This window comes from Acinonyx jubatus, chromosome C1, assembly GCF_027475565.1.
Source record: "Acinonyx jubatus isolate Ajub_Pintada_27869175 chromosome C1, VMU_Ajub_asm_v1.0, whole genome shotgun sequence".
In the NCBI taxonomy this organism is placed as follows: domain Eukaryota; kingdom Metazoa; phylum Chordata; class Mammalia; order Carnivora; family Felidae; genus Acinonyx; species Acinonyx jubatus.
Window position 1 is genome coordinate 92,467,034 of NC_069381.1, and position 21,328 is coordinate 92,488,361.

General features: G+C 55.7%; 1 protein-coding gene across 1 annotated transcript in view; it reads left to right on the plus strand.

Annotated features, from left to right (window-relative positions):
- SLC6A17 (solute carrier family 6 member 17) overlaps positions 1–20,900 on the plus strand; it is a 51,744-nt gene extending 30,844 nt beyond the window's left edge. The window contains exons 7-12 of the mRNA XM_027058380.2: positions 11,580–11,821; positions 12,096–12,288; positions 14,122–14,314; positions 14,810–14,969; positions 16,592–16,754; positions 17,237–20,900. Coding sequence (XP_026914181.1) covers positions 11,580–11,821; positions 12,096–12,288; positions 14,122–14,314; positions 14,810–14,969; positions 16,592–16,754; positions 17,237–17,605 — 1,320 coding nt within the window. The 3' untranslated portion in view covers positions 17,606–20,900. The remainder of the gene's footprint in view (positions 1–11,579; positions 11,822–12,095; positions 12,289–14,121; positions 14,315–14,809; positions 14,970–16,591; positions 16,755–17,236) is intronic.
- The last annotated feature ends 428 nt before the right edge of the window (positions 20,901–21,328 follow it).

Here is a 21,328-nt window from a genome sequence, read left to right on the forward strand (position 1 = left end):
TTCAAGGAGGCTAAATGAGTCCGGAATGGGAGGGGAGAGAAGTAGGACATGCGGTCAGGGGGGCAGTGGGGAGCCAGAGCACGAGTGTGTTATGAGTCAAGTAGGCCTTTGGTGTCTACTCTTGGTGAAACGGGAGCCACTGGAGGTGCCGAGCGAAGTAGCAACATGATCTGACTTCCATCTTCGAAAGACCCCTCTGGCTGCCATAGACAATCTGAGGGAGCAAGGGTGGAACAGAATGACCTGCCAGAGGGCTCCATCCAGGTGAATCCATCCAAGTTCTAGAATTCCTCCAGGTGAGAGGAGACTGTGATTTCAGCCCAGGTGATGGCAATAGGAGTGATGAGAAGTGGTCAGATTCAGGACATATTCGGGAAGTAGGGTCACACGATTTGTTGTGGAATTGGATGTGAGGGCTGAGAGAGGGACAGTGGTCAATTGGGGGATGACTCCACGGTCTTTTGCCTGAGCGACTAGAAGCACGGAGTTGAATTCATGGAGATGAGGGCAGACGGTGAGGAGAGCAGACTTGGTGGGGAATATCAAGACTACTGTTTTGGACACAGCAGGTCTAAAATGTCTAGTAGATATCCAAGCGGAGATACTGAGTAGGCAGTCGGACAGCTGAGTCTGCAGGCCAAGTGGAGATATAAACTTGGGAATCAGAGACTTTAAAGCTGTGGACTAGTGACGGTCACCTGAAGAGTGAACACTGAGAAGAGGACTGAGCAGTGAGCACCAGGGCCCAGCATTTAGAGGTTGGGGGAAGGGTAGCCAATGTGGGAGGAGAAAGAGGAGGAGGAGGAGGGGAGGGAGACATGGATACATCAATCCCAGAGGCAAAGCAGAGAAACGTCTTTAAGGAGGGAATGATCTGCCATGTCGAAAGTTGCTGAGGTCAGGCAGGCGGTGAGGACTGGGAAATGAGCAGTGCACCTGGCATCAGGGGGGTCCCTGTAGAGAAAGAGTGCACGCGTGCGCGCGCACACACACACACACACACACACACACACACACACACGAGCCAGTGGGGGAGGGGCAGAGAGAGAGGGAGAGAGAGTCCCCAGCAGGGTCCTCGCTGTCCGCGCAGAGCCCGATGCGGGACTCAATCTCACAAACTGTGAGATCATGACCTGAGCCGAAACCAAGAGTTGGACGCTCAACCGACTGAGCCACCCAGGTGCAAACCCAGGCGTTTTACTATAAAAAAAAAAAAAAGAAAGAAAAAAGCAGAGAAATGAGAAATGGGTGGAAACTGGCAATATCCATGGGATCGAGGGTGTTATTTCAGAACTTGGTACTATGATGACAGAACTCCATCATATGCCGCTGGTGGGAATGTGGAATGGAGCAGCCGCTTTGGCAAACAGCCTGGCAGCATCTCCAAAGGTTAGACAGAGTCAGCGTATGAGCCAGCAAGTCTGCTCCCAGGCGCGTTTCCAAGAGAACTAAAAACATGTTCACACAAAAACTTGTACACAAACGTTCACCGCAGCATTCTTCACAAGAGCCGAAAGGTAGAAACAGCTCAGATGTCTGTCAACTGACGAATGGAAGAATCGAGAGTCGTGTGTTTGTACGAGGGTGACTTCTTAGGCCATAAAGGGGAATGAAGTACGAACAGGTGCCACGACATTGCACGAACCTCTTTGGTCTTTGGTCTTTGGTCTTTGGTCACCAAAGACCACATGTTGGGTGATCCCATTTACGTGAAATGGCCAGAATAGGCAAATCTGTAGAGACAGAAAGCGGATTAGTGGTTCCTTAGGGCTGGGTTTGTGAGGAGGCTGGGGGGGAAAGGGGAGTGACTGTTAATGAGGATGGGCTTTCTTTTCGGGGTGATGAAGAAGTTCGAAAATTGTGGCAATGGGGGCACAAGTCTGTGATGTGCTAAATACCATTAATATGCTTTTAAAATGTTTATTTTTGAGAGAGAGAGAGTGGGCATGTGGGAGGGGCAGAGAGAGAGAGACAGAGGGTCCGAAGTGGGCTCTGTGCTGACAGCAGAGAGGCCCATGTGGGGCTCGAACTCAAGACTCATGAACCACGAGATCATGGCCTGAGTGGAAGTCATACAGTTAACCCGCTGAGCCGCCCTAGGTGTCCCAAATGGTACACTTAAAAAAAAAAAAACAGAAAACCAAGAGTGGGAAATCAATGCTTTTGGGTGGAGGGGAACCAGAGTCCTTGAGTGAGCAGGGAGGGGGCGCTCAGTGCCCACATGGAGGAGTTGGTCTCATCGGGGAGGAACAGGAGACAAGGGCCAGCCGGTGGGCACAGGGGCTGGCAGCTGAGAAGCTGTGGTGAGGAGCTCCTCATTGTGAGAGCTCTCTCTTCCCATCGTGTCATTTTCTTCTGTGAAAGAGGAAGCAAGGGCCTCAGTTGAGAGTCCGAATGGCGGAGCATGGTGGACGCCTAAGGAGGAGCGAGTGTGAGATGACCGTGCAGGAGACAGGGAGTGTGGGCGGCATGGAGGACAGGCTGGCGGTCAGGGGGCACACGAGTGTGCGGTGAAGCCAGCCAGCATGGCGTGGCTAACACTTCTCCAGTCCCAAGCTGGACAGTTCCCCCTAGTTTAACACCTCTGAAAGCACGCTATTGCCCACAGTTGGAGGGATACTGAGAACAATCATGTGTTTTACAGTGGATGATGCTTACGTGTGGCAGGCACCGTTACGTGCACCTGACGTACAGTCACTCATTGAAGCTCATAATAACCCTCAGGGCAGGTGTTATTTTAGCCAGTTTGCAGGGGGCGGGGGAGGTACTGATGCACAGAGAGGTTAAATAACTCATCAAAGGTCCCAAGGTGCACCTTGCGTGATTTCTCCAGCTATGCTTAGCGGCTTGGGGGCAGGCCCAGAGTTGGTGGAAGGTTGGTTGGACTTCACCAGGGTCAGGAGGTGATAACAAGGGATGACCATGGGGAGAGGCGGCAGGGGAGTTAAGAGGGTAGCAAGGGAGCAACCAAATGATGGACCGTCAACCAAGCCAATGAAGAAGGGAAGTTATGCTACAAACAGGATGGGGGTGGTGGAGGGCAGATAGTCCCAGTACGGGTGAAGAATTTTTGGAGTCAAGATACTAGAAGGAGTGAGCTGGGAAGACGGTGCTCTGGGGTTCAGGGTCCTTGACTTTGAGGTCCTAGGTGGCGCACCGCTCTTAGATATGACAGGGGCTATGGCACAATCCTAGGAGTGGGGTGAAGGATGATCTCAGTGGAAGGGAGGAGCTGAAGGGACCCAGAAATATGATAGCTGTAGAGCTGGACAGAGACAGTGTACTTGGAATAGCGACAACGACCTGGAGGAACAGGCAGCCCGCTGTCCGCCTCCAGGCCCGATGGCAGCCTGGGCGTGTAAGAGGACAGCCTCTACTCGAGAGGGCTGCAGGGGAGGCCTCCGGATCAGGCCCACCCTCGGCCAATCAGACTCCAGCCAACAGACTGAAATTCAGGATCCCCAGGTGTGGTATCCCCAGGTGTAGGAGCTCTTGAAAGCTCCCAGTGATTCTGATGTGTGGCCAGGCTGGAGAACCACCGAGTCAGAGCAAGAAGGCATGGGGGGGGGGGGGAGGGCATCCAGGGAAGGCTTGTGGAGATGGGGGAGTGGGGGTGACAGACTGTGAGTTCCAGGGGCCGGTGGCAGGGTGCAGGCAGTTAGGGAGGGGCAGGGCGTGAGTCAGAGCAGGGGACAGACCCAGCCATCCTGAGATGAAGTCCGGATGAAGGACAACCCAGGAGTCGTGGGAACCTTGCAGCAGCTGAGGTAAACGGGGCCCTGGGACCGAGGGACCAGGCCCAGTGGTCCCTTAGGCAGACTGTGGGAACAAGGCTGAGAGTGGGCAGGGGCTGAGAGGGGCAGCTTGCCAGAAGCCCCAGAACTCTGTGGGTTCCTAACTCAGCACGACGAGGAAGTGTCAGACTGGGGGCAGGAATACAGACACACGCAGATATATATGTTGGGGTGTGTGTGTGTGTGTGTGTGTGTGTTACTGATATACACATAAAATATCACTGGAAGGGCACGCAAGAATACGAACTGAGTGTCTGGATACGGGGTGGGGTAAAGGAGCCCTTACAGTGCCCTTTTGTGCCTTTTGAGTTTTAAACCATGTGTCATCGGTTGAGATGAGAGCACACGGTCTTCCGGGACAGAGGCCCGGCACAGCCTCAGCTACGTGCAGCTTTGGGCATCTGCCTCTCGCTTCACTGCGTCTGGGGTCTAGACACATGAGCAGTCTTCACCAGTGAGCCAGACTGGCCCAGGGTCAAGGGTACGTGTTAACCCTTAGAGAAGTGGGGTCCTGGGAGGCACTGAGGGCCCAGGGGCAGAGATCAGTGGTAGAGCTCCTTGACCTCCACAAGCAGAGGAGGGCTTCTGGGCAGGATGACCAGGGCAAGCCAGCCTTGGGCGGGCTCCGGAGCCAGACAGTCTGGTTCCCGGCTCGTCACTCAATGGTCGGAGGGCAAGATCCCTGTGGGAACTCACTCCGTTTACTCGGCTGCGAGATGGGGCAAACCATGGTGGCTTCCCCACAGCCTTGTCGGGAGAGCACGGGGGACCTGCTTCCGGTGCGCAGAGAGCGCATGGTAAGCCTTAGTGATTATTATTCTCTCCCTCGTGAAGGTGACACTGTTCTTGGGCGCTGGGAACCCGGCACTCCAGTGCCATCTGGTGTCTCGCGGCCCCAGCTGGCTGTTGCACCGGCAGGTGCCCGGCAGGGCTGAGGAGCAAAGGCGTGTGTGCTCCAGTCACACACCAGGTCAGGCCAGGCGCTCAGGGGCTGCTTGTGGATTCCAAAAGCATCTTTGTGCCGCTGAGTCAAATGCATGAAACACCTCGCTCTCTGCGTGAGGAAGTGACTCAGCCCTCGTGCCAAGGAAATGGCAGGAAGCTCTTGCCGTGTTTTAGGGCAGGCACCCCAAGGACGGCGCGAGCCTTGTCTTTTCGTAGGGAGAGCCCATTCCCCACCTCTCCTCTTGCGGTCACATCCTGATGTTTGGCAAGGACATCGGGCTTCCTGAGGTCTGGCCGCGGGTTCATCCTCTGTAGACCCCATGATCGGGTCCTTGTTGGAATTATGCACCAGCACCCCAGGAATCCTGATAGAGCCCCTTTAAATTCAAGGAACAACAGGATTTCCTGTTGTTCTGAACAGTCCTGAAGGTGCCTGCCTCACTTTACCCCCAGGTGAACATTGGGCATCTGGTCATCTCCATCAGCGAGAGAGCCCCTCCAAGCTGCAGGCTGGAGGGGTGTCCAGGGGCTGCTCACACAGGGCACGTGTGTCCTCAAAGGTCAAGCTTTGGCACAGACTATTTCCTGGGACCTCATTAATATCAGATTTGGAGCCACCAATTTTCTTCAAGATAATCTAGGGATGGGGAATGGGGCAAGAGGAGGTGAGATTGGCCATATGTTGGTAAATTGTTGAAACTGAGTGATGGGTACCTGGGGGCTCATTATATTTTCCTCTCCACCTTTTGTACCTTTTACAATCAATGTGCCATAATTTTTAAAAATTAGAAAAGAACAGCAAATAGATACAGTCTTAAAAACATAAACAAAATTCTTGTTCCCATCCCAGATCGTTGCATATAAGACTTGCCTACCCTGTCCTTGGAGAGTCTGTCCCCCAAGTTACAGGGTCAGCTCTGATGGTGCAATTTGGGATTACGGTGGTCTCCCTAGGGTGTGGCTGCCTCCATTTATGGAACTTGGCCCTGAAAGTGGCTGGGCCTAGGAATTTACCCATTTTGAGGCTCAGAGAGTGATGAAAATCCTGACAATGACATGTGTTTGGACCTCACAGATGGTCCAGACCCTTTTGTAAAAACTTTGGTAGGGGCGCCTGGGTGGCGCAGTCGGTGAAGCGCCCGACTTCAGCCAGGTCACGATCTCGCGGTCCGTGAGTTCGAGCCCCGCGTCGGGCTCTGGGCTGACGGCTCGGAGCCTGGAGCCTGTTTCCGATTCTGTGTCTCCCTCTCTCTCTGCCCCTCCCCCGTTCATGCTCTGTCTCTCTCTGTCCCAAAAATAAATAAAAAACGTTGGAAAAAAAATTAAAAAAAAAAAACTTTGGTAATAACTGATATAGATGAAAACTGAGAATCACAGAAGAGGAGGAGGAGGAGAAGGAGGAGGAGGAAGAGGGAGAGAAGGAAGAAGGAGGGTGGGGATGGGGGAGGGGGAGAAAAAAAGCAAGAGAGAAGAAAAGGAAAGGAAGCCAGCATTAAAATAGCCATGTTTGAGAAAGCAGAGGTTTAAAGCCCTAAGGATCTTCTTGTCCTAGAAGCCTGATCCTAGCACAGAAAGGCCGGTACAATTTCACAGCGCCTGGTGTGGTCCCTCCCGCGCAGTTCACCTTGAGGAAGCAGCCTTGTCCATCTCTCTCTCTCTTGCTCCCAACGCTTTCCTTCTCTCCTGTGTGTCAGACACTGCTTACACAGTGGACAGGAGATGGGCTCCACCCCTAAGAAACACAGAGTGTTGAACAGAAGGCAAACATATAAACCTGGAATGCAGGTATTGAGTGGAGCTACAAGAGCCCGAGGGCTGTGACTAGCTCTGCCGGAGGCATCAGGAAAAGCTTCAAAGAGGAGGTGATATTTATGCTGGCCTTTAAGAAAGAAGTAGGAGTTTCACCGGTATGTGAGTAAGAGGAGCGGAATTCCAGGCAGAGGGAACAGCCTGGGCAAAGGCCAGAGGTATGAGACTGCGGGGCTTTGGAAGAGTTAGTTCGCTGCATTCGGAGATAGGAGCAAAGAGTGGAAAAAGATTTTTCAGCACACAGTGGGGAACCATCAAAGATTTTTCAGCATGCAAGGGGGACGGCCAGGGCGGTGTCCATCTCAACCTACCCTCTGTCACAAAATCTGGTGCTTCTTCCTGGTGGGAACGCACCAGACCTCCCAGAGCCCGGCCATTGTGTCTAGGTTCCTAGCCTGAGGGAAGTGCCCAGTTTCCAGCTGATTGGTAGAACTGTCATGAATGATCATTGGTGAGCATCAGTGAATGCCAGCATACCTCCCAGGCATAAGTAATCCCCCACCCATTTCTAGAACTTTCTGGGAGGATCTTTTAAAAACCCACCCAGGAGAGGGGAGGTACAAAGGTCCTTGCCCCGTCGGGACAACGATTATTTTGTTCTCCTGTTTAAAATAATCTTCAAATTTCCATGCAGGCCTCTGTCTCCTTACTCACAATGCCAAAATCCAAATAGCCCTGAAAAACAAAAGTTGTTTTTTCTTTCTCCCGGAACTCAGTTGGCGGCAAAATGACCTGAACAGATGTGAGGCTATTTATAGTCATTATTGATTCACTTGGTGTGAATTTTCATATTCTGCTACAGAAATACCAATGCGTTTGATTACAGGGTGCTGCCCCAGACCCTGCTGGGGGATTATGTAATTATGTGGCATATGCACCATATTACCTTTCTAAAATAAAGTTAGGAAGAAGAGCCCGAGTTCCAAAACCAGTCTGGCCTTGGGGCTTTTAGGTAAGGAAACGTGGGCCTGTCCTACTTTTTGTAAAGACGACATTGCAAACACAGTGGACCCTCGACAATGTGGGATAACCCTGCTCCATTTCTCCGTGCTCCACTGTGACCGATTTAAACCTCTTCCGCCTGTCTGAACGTGCCGGCTTCACCCCTAACAGGTGAGTCAGCCTTCTGCGTTATGGGGTGAACAGAGCCACCAAGACAGAAACCCCCTCAGAGACAGACGCGGAACATACAAACCCACCCTGCAGCTGCCCTGTCCTGTTCTCTTGTCCTGCTCCCTCCGTGAGCAGCTCCAGGGTTCCCTGTGGAAGACAGCCCCCCTCCCCTCTAGATCCCCTGCCCTCCATCGGCCTTTACATATCAAGTCACTGCATTAAAGAGAAACACATGGGACGCCTGAGTGGCTCAGTCAGTTGAGTGTCCAACTTCGGCTCAGGTCATGATCTCATGGTTCGTGGCTTTGAGCCCTGTGTTGGGCTCTGGGCTGACAGCTCAGAGCCTGGAGCCTGCTTCGGATTCTGTGTCTCCCTCTGTGTCTGCCCCTCCCCCACTCGCAGTCTGTCTCTCTCTCTCTCTCTCTCAAAAATTAAAATTAAAATTAAAAAAGCAGGGACACCTGGGTGGTGCAGTCGGTTAAGCGTCCAACTTCAGCTCAGGTCACGATCTCGCGGTCCGCGAGTTCGAGCCCCGCGTCAGGCTCTGGGCTGATGGCTCAGAACCTGGAGCCTGCTTCCGATTCTGTGTCTCCCTCTCTCTCTGCCCCTCCCCCGTTCATGCTCTGTCTCTCTGTCCCAAAAATAAATAAACGTTGAAAAAAAATTTTTTTAAATAAATAAATAAAATTAAATTAAAAAAGCAAAAACAAGATACCAAATAAAAAAGCCACACTTCCTTGATGGCCCGAACCTGCCACGTTTCTCCTCCTGTTCCAGGGCTAGCTTCTCCAAGGAGTAGATTATCTGCTTTGCCTTCGTTTCTTCCCCTCTGCTTCTCACTTTTCCTGGCATCTACGTGACTCTGGCCACATCGCTTCCTGAACAGCTCTGACGGAGCCCACCCATGACCTGCTCACCGTAGCATATTTCTCTCTGTAGACTGGGTCCCCCTCCAGCCAGGCTTGTGTCCTGTGACCTCCGGAGCCAGCCCTCTCTTGCGCTTCCTCCCGTCTGGGCTGCTGCACCTCCCTCTCTGCTGCACTGAACTTGGAGATGTTGCCCCGGCCCCTGGCTTGCCTCTTCTCCCCACCCCAGTGAGCCCTTCAGTTCCTTCCCGCACACCTACACCTCACGAGTTACATCTCTGGCTCAGCCTCTCTTCTCTGGGCTCCAGGCTCACTTGTCTGCCCGCCCACTTGACATCTCCTCTCGCCTATCGTAAAGACACATTAAACTCAGCATTTCTACAGCTGACGTCTCGATCGGCACCGTTCCAACCCCATCGAGACCTGCCCCTTCTCCTCGGTGTCCGTCTCTACCCCCTGAGGCACGCAGGCCAGAAGCATGGCTGTCACCTTGGCATCTGACTCTCCAGCATCCCCCCACCTCCAGTCCAGAGGGAAGGTCGACTTGGTTTTTCCTGCTGAAATCTCTCCACCCTGACCCTAGGCAAGGCCATCATTACCCTGCCTGGACCCCAGAGGTGCTTCCTAACAGGGCTGCCTCATTGGCTTTGGTTTCTGTTAGAAATGCACATCTGATCACTTCCCCCCCACCCCATTAAGTGCATTCTTGGGAGCCCTGTAAGACCTTTGATCTGACTCCTCTGCCCCCTAGCCTCACCTGTACCTCTCTCGCCTCATCCTTTCTGCTTCAGGCAGCCTGGCCTCTTTCTGTTCACACGCCCTCCTCTATCCTGCCTTGCCTCGGGGCCTCAGCGGACGCTGTTCCCTCTGTCAGAATGCTCTTCCCTGCCCTCTTAACTTCGCTTTCTACCTCTCAGATGTCAGTTCGAGGATCCCTTCCTCAGGGGAAGCTGTCCCTGGCCTCCTGACTGGCTCAACCCCCCGCTTCCCCCCACCCAGTATTGGGTCCTGGCCTTCACAGCCCTTGTCACCTTTGCAACTTAACATCTGTTTGTGGGGTCATTTGACAATTAGAATATCAGCTCCACAGGAGCTGGGACCTTGCCTGCTCTTACTCTCTGTGGGTCCCTACACCTAGCCCCCGGCCTGACCCCCAGTAGGTGTTCCGTGTTTGATGGATGAGTGGCTGCGTGTCATATTCACAGGGAGGCCACAACACATTACTATTGAGTGTGCGGAGACAGGGAGGGGATGGGGAAGGTGTCCCCTTCTCATGGAAGTCGGGTACTGTTAGCTCCTTAAAGCCTGGGTTCTGGGTTTTCTTGGTGGACCAAAGATGACTTTATTTTGTGCAAGGAGAGGGGACCTTAATCTCCCCCAGAACACACATACTCGCCAGCCAGGCCTCCCTTTGTGCACTGACCCTGAAGACTCTACCACCGTGGTCCTCCTCTTCTTCCCCAGCCTGGGGCGAGGCTGGGGTGAGCCTGGGGGCGCCTCTCCCAGCCCTCCAAGCTTGCCAGCATCTTCTCAGCCAGTGGGGTGACTCCAGGCGCTCAGCTGTGCCTAGGGAGCTGCTGAGGTGGCGGGCAGATGGGCCTCCATCCTGGGCGTTAAGGCTGTAAGGTAGCACTGGGCGGAGCCTCAAGTCCAAGGCCTCAGTACGCACACGGGGAGTGGACTTGGCCACAGGCACACAGCGAGGGGCGGCCAGGACAGGACCAGTTCGGGCTTGTGCCTGCAGGGATAGCAAACTCTCTAGAACCTCCTTGCCTCCTCGGTCGCTTGGGTCGACCTCAGCAGCATAGGCGCAGGAGGATATGGTCTGGGGGGGGGGGGGGGTGCTAGGAGGGTGTCAGGGGCCAGCATCAGAGCATCTGTACTCCAGTCACTCCGAGCGAGTAATTTTCACCTTGGGGTGTCTGTTCACTCTTTCAAAATGTGAACAGTAATTCCTTCCCTCCACCAAAAAAAACCAAAAACCTGTCCTGACCAAGTCAGAGGTACTTTGTCCGGATTAACTTGTTATTTATGTGTCAGGCATTACTTGTTGCTGCACATTTGATCCTCACAACTGCCGTGGGAGGGATACTCTATTATTGTTCCCATTGTTCAGATGAGAAAACTGAGGCTCATAAAACAGGCACTGTCATTTTTCTAACCCTTCTAAGCTTTAAGGATGGGCGTCAGGTTTAGGCCTGGGTCCATCTAACTCTACAGCCCCGTGCTGGGTCCAAGCCACGGTCCCTGTCTTGAGGGGCAAACAGTAAAAGGAAAATGGCTACGAAAAGCACTTTGGGAATTGCCCCGTACCCTCTACAGGCTGTTGTGGTGCAGGGTTCCATCAGGTCTGAAGGCAGATGGAAGGTCAGGAAGGGGGTTTCCCCTCTCTAGGAAATGTCTGGGTTCTGTGCTTCAAGTTGGTTGGGTGGGAGGGGGGAAGGGTCTTTCTGTGACCTAGAACATGTAGAAGTGCAAGAATGAACATGGGGCCCTTATTTTTTTCCTGGGAAAAGATCAGGTGGGCAGGAGGGAGGAGCTGGTGTCCTTTTTCATGGTTTGAAGTGGAGAAGGTATCGGGGAAATACTCGTGTTCTCAGTTCTCTAGTGCTGTTGTGCGGGTTGTACACTGCACAACTCTAAGAAGCACCATTCACACTATAGTCCAAGTGAATGGCCCTCCCTCGAGCTGTGCACCACACATCATACCTAATGGCCCTGAAGATATTCCTCAGTATAATAGCCCCATGGTTAGCAAAGGTGGCAGTTCAAATGAACTGAGAAGTTACTGAGTAAGCACACAGCATTTATTTTATCTCACTTAAGCCTCACAACAATCCTCTGAAGTTAATGCTCTTGTTATCTGTGTTATACACGTGGGGATCTGAAGTTCAGAGGGGTCAGGGGAAAGCCCAAGGTCACCCAACCACAGCTTTCCCATCATGCCATGCGGCCTCTGAACTCCGGTGAGGGTGAGGAAGGGGCCGAGGTGGGAGCACCACTGTGCGTGAATAAAACCATCATCTGTGTGTCTCTTGTCCTCCCCTGACAGCTGGACAAGATGCTGGACCCCCAGGTGTGGCGGGAGGCAGCCACACAGGTCTTCTTCGCCCTGGGGCTGGGCTTCGGGGGTGTCATCGCCTTCTCCAGCTACAACAAGCAAGATAACAACTGTCACTTCGATGCTGCACTGGTGTCCTTCATTAACTTCTTCACCTCGGTGCTGGCCACCCTCGTGGTGTTTGCCGTGCTGGGCTTCAAGGCCAACATCATGAACGAGAAGTGTGTGGTCGAGTAGGTGGCATCTTGGCTGCTGTCCCTTCTTCTCCCTGTCCACCTTACCCAGGCGGGGCAGGCGGGCTACGGAGGCAGAGTCCCCATCTGCCCCGGGGCTGATGCCTGGGCATCAGAGGAGCTCTCTCCAGCCCCGGCCCCTGATCCCAGGGACGGGTTCAGAGATGTCTCTGTCGATGGCCCGTGCGGGCTCCTGCCTGGGTGTCTGGGAGGGGCCTCAGGGACCGTGCCCACTCCTGCCTCTTTACCTGGCCCTCCCCTTTTCGTGCTGCAGGAATGCCGAGAAAATCCTGGGGTACCTCCACACCAGTGTCCTGAGCCGGGACCTCATCCCTCCACACGTCAACTTCTCGCACCTGACTGCCAAGGACTACACGGAGATGTACAAAGTCATCATGGCCGTGAAGGAGGACCACTTCTCAGCTCTGGGCCTCGACCCTTGCCTCCTGGAGGATGAGCTGGACAAGGTGTGAGGCAGGCTGCCCTTCCTGGGGTGGGCAGGAAGGCATACGTGGGAGTGTGGGACCCAGAGACAGGCCAGGGGTGGCTGGAGCCTGGATGCAGGCCTCAGAAGGCCGCCAGGGACTCATTTGCTTGCTTGATAAACCAGGACCCACGATGTGTCCAGGGAGGGAGAGAGGAAAGGTTTCAGCCAAACCTTTGGCACGAGGCACACACACACGTCCCAGAGATCACAGGAATCGTGCGGAATGACTTTCAGATGCGTTGCACAGGCTTCCTGCATGTGGGTCACGGTCATACATAATGCACTTGCAACAGGGCTTTGTACACGGCTCACAGAAAAGAAGCGCTTCCATTACTGAGTGCGCTCTGCTGTCTGTCCCCTCTGGCCCTCACGACAGTGCTGTGAGTTGAGTATTAATACGGCCCCCTATTTTGCGGCTGTGTAGCCTGTAAATTGGCAGCTTGCTCCAGGTCTCACAGCTAGTAAGGGGAGCCAGGGTTCAAGTCCCCATGCTCTGAGTCGCCCCTTGATGCTTCGGTTCCCTCCCCCGGCTGTCCCCACTCACTGCAGCTCCCACTGCCGCAATGACCCTTAGTCCCTGGGACAGAGCAGGTGACTATCGCTCCCTCCTTAATGCTCAGGCCCAAGTTTGGTCACCTTGCTTCTATTCCCACTTGCACAGCTGGAAACTTTCAAAGGGACTGTTCTGTTAGTAGGGGTAACAGGATAGAGACATGCCCACAGGGTCTTGGGACCCAGCTGGTGCCAAGATTTCCATGGGGCAGAGCCAGCTCCCTTCAGCCCAGGCCAACTCTGCCCTCTTTATGAAGCTAGGGAAGATGAGCTTTCCCTGTCTTGATGCCTGAGCTCGATGTGAAGTTCTCTGAATGCTACTGGCACTATACTAATGCCAAGGGAGCCGTGTCCTGTACCCTCTGCCTCTTCCCATGTGATCAAGAGCAAACGATCCAGTCTGGTTTCTGCCCCCAGGTGACTGGCAGCACAAAGGGCCCCTCCCTTCCGTGAGATCCCGCCCCATTTTCCTGGGCATGGCCCGGTCCTCTGAATAAAACTAGGATTGGAGCCAGGTTTTTTTCCTTATATGATCAGTCGTCGATAACATCCAAGTGACAAGAATTATACACTCATGCAGTTGGGGGAGGTGTTTCCCCACAATCACAGGTCCCTACGGGACAGCGTAGAAGTGATGTCCGTGGGCAGTGTGTGGTCACTTGCCCCATGAGCAGGGGCTCAGGCATGGGTGCAGTGGCTCTCCACCTTGGCTACCCATTGGAGTCCCCCGGGGGCTTAATAAAACCCACATACCCAGCTTTTAGCGCCAGACCAATCAAATGATCATTTCCGGGAGGGGGGGGGATACTCAGGCATTGGTGTTTTAAAGGCTCTGGTGTGGTTCCATTAGGCACTGGAGGCTGGTCCCACTACCTTAAAGTCTGGAGCTCAGAACAGGACGCTCCCAAAGTTGTGGCTGGAGCCATCAGGGAAGACTTCTTAGAGGAGGAGGGTCTCAGGCTGGGCTAAATATGAGCATCTTCATCTAGATCACCTGGGATCCCTAGACAGCTCATAGCTCCCAGATCCCATAGGTGAACTTCTTGAAATGGTACCTTGCTCCCTGGGGGGAGGGGGGAGGTGCTGATGCTCACTCAAGTTTGAGACCCTCTGGCCAAAGACGAGATTTAGGTGGGGGCAGGGATTCCTGTGAAGGAGGGAATCGTTATTCTTAAAGCTGCAGGGGCAGAGATGAGGAAGCAAGGGGCTCCCAGGAGTGGTGTGGGCTTCGCTGAGCCCTCGCCCTCCACCCCGTCCTCAGTCCGTGCAGGGCACAGGGCTGGCCTTCATCGCCTTCACTGAGGCCATGACACACTTCCCGGCCTCCCCGTTCTGGTCTGTCATGTTCTTCCTGATGCTCATCAACCTGGGTCTGGGCAGCATGATTGGGACCATGGCCGGCATCACCACGCCCATCATCGACACCTTCAAGGTGCCCAAGGAGATGTTCACAGGTAACTCTTCCCGGCAGCGCCCTGGCCCCGGCCCTGTGGGCTGCCCTCAGGGGCGACCATTGTGCCTCTGACTTTAGGAAGACTCCATACTGAGAAGGCTCCCTGCTGCCCCCAGCGATGCAGTTGGGGCCTGGCTTACCACCCAGAGGAGAGCACTCAAGAGCCAGGAGAGGGCTGTTGGGGAATCTGTGCCAAACCCGAGCTGGAGGATGGCCTCTTTCTTGGGTCACGTGGCCCTCTCTCTGAGGGCCTGCTGAACCCCCCTGGGGGGGTGCCCTCCCTCCACGTTGGCCCTGCTCCGTCTCCGCCACTCCCAGCCCTGGGCCACTCCTCTCCTGGTAGAGTGGGAGCTCAGAAGCTCAGCATCTGGATCCCTCCCTTGAAGGCCTTCAGGGAGGAGGGGTGGGAAGGGAGGGGCCTGGGTGCCCCCCAAGACCCCTGGGCCCCGCCCACCCTGCACCTGTGCCCCCACACCGGCCTCCCGGCTCTCTGTAGTGGGCTGCTGTGTCTTTGCATTCTTCGTGGGGCTGTTGTTCGTCCAGCGCTCCGGAAACTACTTTGTCACCATGTTTGACGACTACTCTGCCACCCTGCCGCTCACCGTCATTGTCATCCTTGAGAACATTGCTGTGGCCTGGATCTATGGAACCAAGAAGTAAGGGGGGGGGGGGGGACATGGGGAAGGCGTGGGACAGGAGGAGGGGTCTGTCCTATTATGACCTCCTGGAGAGTGCCGTGTCCCCAGGGCTGCTTCTGAGTGGGCTAGGAGATCACAGAGTCAGAATGTCATCGCTCAAAGTGCCCTTAGAGATCTGGGACTCAGAGGGAGGACGTGACTCCCCAAGGCCACTTGGCTGGTAAGAGGCAGAGCCGGGCTGAGGGCGTGAGTCTCCTGGGTTCAAGTCCTGGCATCACCCTAAACTGCCTTAAATTACTGTAGCCCCTGAGTACCAGCTCTTCAGACTTCTGTTAAGCTTGTTAAGCACTTAGCGGCTGTACAAGAGGCCCCCTGCTCAGAGAGAACTGTAGGACTTCAGCAGCCCGACTCAGTGTTGGGGTGAGCAATCTGGGGGTGCGAGATGAGGTGCGGTTGGGGACCTGAGATGAGGTGCAGTTGGGGGGTGAGGTAAGGGAATTCAGCAGTAAGGAAGCAGTGGGGCTCGTGGCCCGAGCCCACGGCAGAGCCACATCCACCGTCAGCCCCCTGGCCTCATTCCTCATTTAACAAATCTGTGGGCCTGGGGAGCCCCAGGACCGGGCCCCTCCCACTCTGTCCACAAGGCCAGAGCCTCTGCTCATGTCTGGACCTGGTCTTGAAATCAGGCTCTGTCACAGCCCTGCTACAGCCATCTTCTTCCTACAAGAGCGCAGGCAGGGACGTGGGGTAAGACAGGAACAGCCCTGGGAGCCGGGGCTGGAAGAGGCTGCTCCTGCAGAAGAGGCTTCTGCAGTCAGGTGAAGCCCCAGAATATTATTCTCAACTGGATAAGATAAAATATGTAAGATACAGGAAATGAATGAAGTTGAAAACTAGGAAAGTGCTGTTGAAAATCGGATACAGTGACGCACAGGTACCTTATTTTTACTGCATGAAGTTACACGACCTAGCTATGGCAATCATCGTGAGATAGCGGTGGACATAAATGGTGTTTGTAGGCGGCTTCGATTGTAACGTGATGGGAAGGTGTCTGTGATGTAATGATTTGGTGACAAAGTCTCAGGTACTGCCAATTCCGCTGTGGTGGCTTGCATTTACGACAGTAAGAAATGCAAGATTGCACTTAGGTGTTATTGAAGTAGAAATGATGTTTTTTTCATGACATTCATGCACACAGCCTGACGGCTATTGTAATTCTACCCACAGACCCAGGCGTTAGAACCCCCCAAGTCAGGGCCCCTGGACGCTAGAGAAGCGCCCTTCACCTCTCTTCCAGCAGGGGGCGTGTGGAGCCAGACCAGTGTGAGTGGGGTGGGGTGCAAGGCGCACACAGAAGTCCTGCGGCGCCTGTCCAGCTGCCCAGGCATGTCCCGTGAACAGCAGCAAATCCCTGGATGGGGTGAGCTGTTAGGTATTCAGGGGAGGTCAGCAGAGGGCAAAAGAGCCTACGCAGAGGCCAGCTGGGCCACCGAATAATAAACTGGGAGCGCTGAATGTGAAGAATGGAAGAGCCTGGGAGGGAGGGACTGGTCAGTGAAGGCTTCCTGGAGGAGGCAGTTGTGGGGGGATACGCAGGTGCGGTGGGGGTGTCGAAGCTGGGCTCTCTGTGCACCTGGCAGGTTCATGCAGGAGCTGACAGAGATGCTGGGCTTCCGGCCCTATCGCTTCTATTTCTACATGTGGAAGTTCGTGTCTCCACTGTGCATGGCTGTGCTCACCACGGCGAGCATCATCCAGCTGGGGGTCACGCCCCCCGGGTACAGCGCCTGGATCAAGGAGGAGGTGAGGGGGGACCTGAAACCCCAGGGTCACTGGCATCTCCCCAGGCAATAGAGATAAACCCTTCTAGGGGAGCTGCTGTGTGCCAGGCCCCTCCAGGGCCTTTGCACACCTGATCTGTAATCTTTACAATGGCCCAGAGAGACAGGTGGCATTACCCCTAGAGCACAAAGGGGGAGACTGAGGGTCGGAAAGTTTGGTGCACCTGTCCAGTCTTCCCAACCCGTGTTCTCTGTCCGTGTCTGTAGAGCAGAATTACCCATCCATTTTCCAGATGTAGAAACCGAGACCCAGGGGAGCTCGGGCCCTTAACCAAGGCGACCAGCTAACTCGAGTAGCCACCCCGATGCCTTCCATCTCTGCTGGTGCCTGGCCAGGATGGCCCGTGGGGATGGGAGAGGGCAGGAGGAGTCAGGCCTGGAGGTCCTGGGAGGGTGAGGTGGTCACGGCGTCGGACAGCAGCCCTCGCCCCCGTCCACCCCTAGGCTGCGGAGCGCTACCTGTACTTCCCTAACTGGGCCATGGCGCTCCTGATCACCCTCATCGTCGTGGCGACCTTGCCCATCCCCGTGGTGTTCATCCTCCGGCATTTCCACCTGCTCTCTGATGGCTCCAACACCCTCTCCGTGTCCTACAAGAAGGGCCGCATGATGAAGGACATCTCCAACCTGGAGGAGAACGATGAGACCCGCTTCATCCTCAGCAAGGTGCCCAGCGAGGCGCCCTCCCCCATGCCCACTCACCGCTCCTACCTGGGGCCCGGCAGCACGTCGCCCCTGGAGACCAGCGGCAACCCCAATGGACGCTATGGGAGCAGCTACCTCCTGGCCAGCACCCCCGAGTCGGAGCTGTGACCACCGCCCCACCCTGCCCTGCCCACCTCTCCCCCCACACCCATCCAGCCTGCTCGTCCCGGCCTGACCTCGCTTCCTAGGCCAGGCCCTCTGCCCATGGAGAGGGGGGTGCCCTCCCTCATCCCCCACCCCAGTCCTGGCCAGCTCCTCCCTAGACCTGAGCAGGGGCCGGGAGAAACTCTGTCCCCAGTGCAGGCTCCCAGCCCATGTCACCTCCTGAGATCTGCTCACCAAATTGCAGCTGATTAACGAGAACAATCCAGAAGTCCGGATTCCCAGCACAGTGGAGACTGCAAGTGGCCACTGTAGGGGTCACTCTCCCTACCCACTCCCTGTAACCTGGCACCTGTCGTTCTTAGGTCCTGGGCATCCCTCCGTGCCGCCAGGTGGTGGTGAGAGGCTCGGCATCGGGTAGGACGGGGTGTGGGGCAGCCCAGAGGCTGATGAATTCAAGGTTGGGGACGGGACGATTGTGTCAGGACTCAGGGCTCAGACATGGGACAGAATCTTGTGGAAGTCCCCAGGTCTGTTTTGTGGGCTGGGCACGGGGGCCCTTGGCCTGGGCTCCAGGTGGAATCTCCATGTTCCCGACCCTGCCTGGGGCAGCGTGTGTCCCGCGTCCTGCCTGGGAGGGTGACAACTGTCCGGAACCCTTGCTCGCCTCCATGAGGGCTTAGCCAGCCCTCTCCGTCCCCACCCTGGAGCCCACAGTCCTGGCCTGTGCCTCTTTCCTCTAGAGAGGAGGGGACAGTACACAGAGAGGTTTCCAGAGTACACTTGATGGTTCACAGCACAATTCAGATGGTTTGGAGCACAATTGCGAAGCACACTCCCTCTCTCACCCGGGGGCCCAACTTTCTCACTAGCGGCAGCTTCTCCCCTGGAATGGGGGTCCCTGGAGTTCAGGGGCTCGTACCCAGCAAACCTCATCCCTAGGGAAAGACAGATAACTTCACTGCCCCTTTGGGCTGCCACTCACTCTCCTTGTTCGAGCACAACCAGCGCCGTGTGCATGTCATGTGTGAATATCTCGGGAACCTTCCCCAAGCCACCCGGCCCGTGACAGGGAGGGCACGGGCAGTGCTGTGGGCACCGGGGTTGCCCAGGAGAAGGGCCGGGTCTCTGTCCTGGGGCCCAGCCCCCGCCGCATCCCCACCCACCCCTACCTGAGGCCTCCCCCAGAAGAGGGCTGCCCTCGGAGTGCAGGCTGGGAGGACTGGAGTCTGGCTGGAGAATAATGTCTGAAGAGCGCTGGACGGGCTCGCGGAAGGATGGTCGCGTGGATGCACGGGCGTGGATGGATGGAAGGCAGGCAGCCTGGCGGGGATGGCAGAACTCCAATTGTGAGAGCTGAGGTACACGGGGCAGCAGCGGGCCACAGTGCTAGGCCCGGGCACCTTCACGCAACGTCCCGAGTCACTCCCGTGTTCTCAGCGCTGGGAGGGACAGGCCACGCCCAGGGTTCCCTCCTTCATCCCCTAGCCCCATGGTCCCCCCCACCAACTTGCCATGGGGTCCCTCCCCCTGCATCTGCTCCCATTTCCAGCCCTCTGGCCACACCTGTCCTTTCTCAGTGTGAGGAGGGGAAGGAGACCCACATGTCCCCGAAGACATGAGCTTTTGGGGCACAGCATCCCGCCTCAGGCACCTCACCAACACCTCCTACCTGGCCCCATGCCCAATCCCAGCAGACTTAGCAACAGGAAAAGCAAGGCCCCAGGAGAGACACTCTACTATATATACTCTTCTATATATTCTATTTCTATTGTATATTCAATCTGTACATGTGGGTGTAAATGCTGTTAAATGACAAACCCAATATTATACTGTGGCTGGTGGACTATTTTCATCCTCAGTGCTGTACAGATCTATTTTCATTGTATATTTGATATATTTTTAATTTTGTAGCGTGTGGCTGGGCCAGGCCCCAGCCTGCCAGCCTGCACCAGGGTGGTTGAGCAGGGCCGTCTGCTCGGTTCTTACAGGCCGGGTAGTGCTTGTAGCCTTTGGCTGCAGGCCGGGCCCCGTCCCGGCTGTGGCTCTGCTGTGTTAGACGTAAGGCCTGGAGCTTGGTGCGTGCGTGTGCGTGCGTGTGTGTGTGTGTGTGTGTGTGTGGTGCGTGTCCCTACCTGGGTGTGGGTGCGTGTAGGTGATTCGTGCTGGCCCGTGTTCACCACGTCCCTGCAGACCACACTGGCCCTCTCCCTGCCTCCCCCCTCGGCTCTGTCAGGCAAGGCCTCGGGGCAGGGTGCTGTGGGGAAAGGTAGGTGTTTCTTGCTGGTGGCCCATTACCTTCCTACCCCTGGGCTTGCCAGAAACAGGGAAGGAGGGGCTTTGGGGTGGGGGGGACAGCCCCCAAATTTATTTTCTAGCCAACTTCTTGCTGTTCCCTCTGGAGCCACAAGGTTTTCATCCTGAGGAAAAGTGCTGGGTTTCTTAAGATGGGGAGACCCCAGGAGAGCCTCTCCCAGCGCCTCTGTCCCGTGTTCGTCCTTGAGACAGTCCTGAGAGGGCTCAGAAAGGAACAGCTTCCCTTTCCCTGCGCTTTTGACACACACTCCTCACTCCTCAGGGGGGCTGGGAGCAGTTGGTCGAGGCCAGAAGAGGTGAGGCATCTGACAAGGTGAGCTCCAGCCCCAGATTCCCTGGAGGAGCGGGAGGGGCAGGCCCCCACATCCCTGTGCCGGGTCCACGTCCCTTACTGGCTTTGGTGCTGTCCATGCAGTGCCCACAGGAGACAGCGGACTCAGGGCAGGCAGGGGGGGGGGGGGGTGCCTGAAAGCATCCCCCGGTCCCTGCTCCTGCCTGTCCTCCAGCCCCTGTCACCAGCTTCTTCCTCGGGGAGCCCCACTCTGCTGAGGCAATGCGAAGCCTGGGCTCCAGATGGGGGTGGACAGGTGGGGCATACTGGCGAGGGGTTGGCTTTTGCCCTCCAGCAATAAATCTGAGGGGACGTCTTTCCTAGTGCCAGGAGAAGCCTTCCTGAGTCAGCCTGCCATAGGTGGTGAGGCTGGGGGCCACAAGCTGCGTGGTGCCAGGCCCTCAGCAGGCCTGTAGTGTTATAGGCAGGGGGCTCCCCCTCTGCCCTTCCTCACAGCTATACCCGCCTGTCCCCCAGAGTACTCCCACGGTGGGAGAGAGCAGAGACATGAAGTCCGTGTGCCCCGTGACTGGCCAGGGCCCTGGGTCAAGACCGCTCAGCCCAGGGGAGGGCCCGAGGCATCGTCATCCCCCGACCCCCTCCTTCCTTTCTACTTCCCCCACCCACGGTGTACAATAAAGTGTTCTTACCAAACCCCTCTTGCCTTTCTGACCCGTCTCAGGCTCAGGGAGAGGGGATGGGGGAAGCCTTAGAGGCCAGCAGCAGCTCCGGGGGAGAAGCTTGGACAGGATGGGGCAGAGAGGGTTGCCGTGGGTTGTGGGTGCTAGCTGGCTGAGGAGTTTGGGGGAAGGCTGAGGAGGGATGCGTGTTTCTTTGCCTAAGCGTTGCCCTGGGTGTTGAACACACACGCTTCTAGGAGGCCTTATTGGGGTCCGAGTACTCCACACGTCTAATCTCATGTGAACAGCACGCTCTAAATTCTGATCTTTTGCAAACTTTAGTGGAAGGTAAAGGCCCCCCTACCGCACCCCACTCCAGTCTGAAATGCTGCTGCCTGATCTGCACACGCAGCCCAGGCCCCCAGCCACCCTCCATTTCCTTCTCCTTAGAGGTAAAAGGTG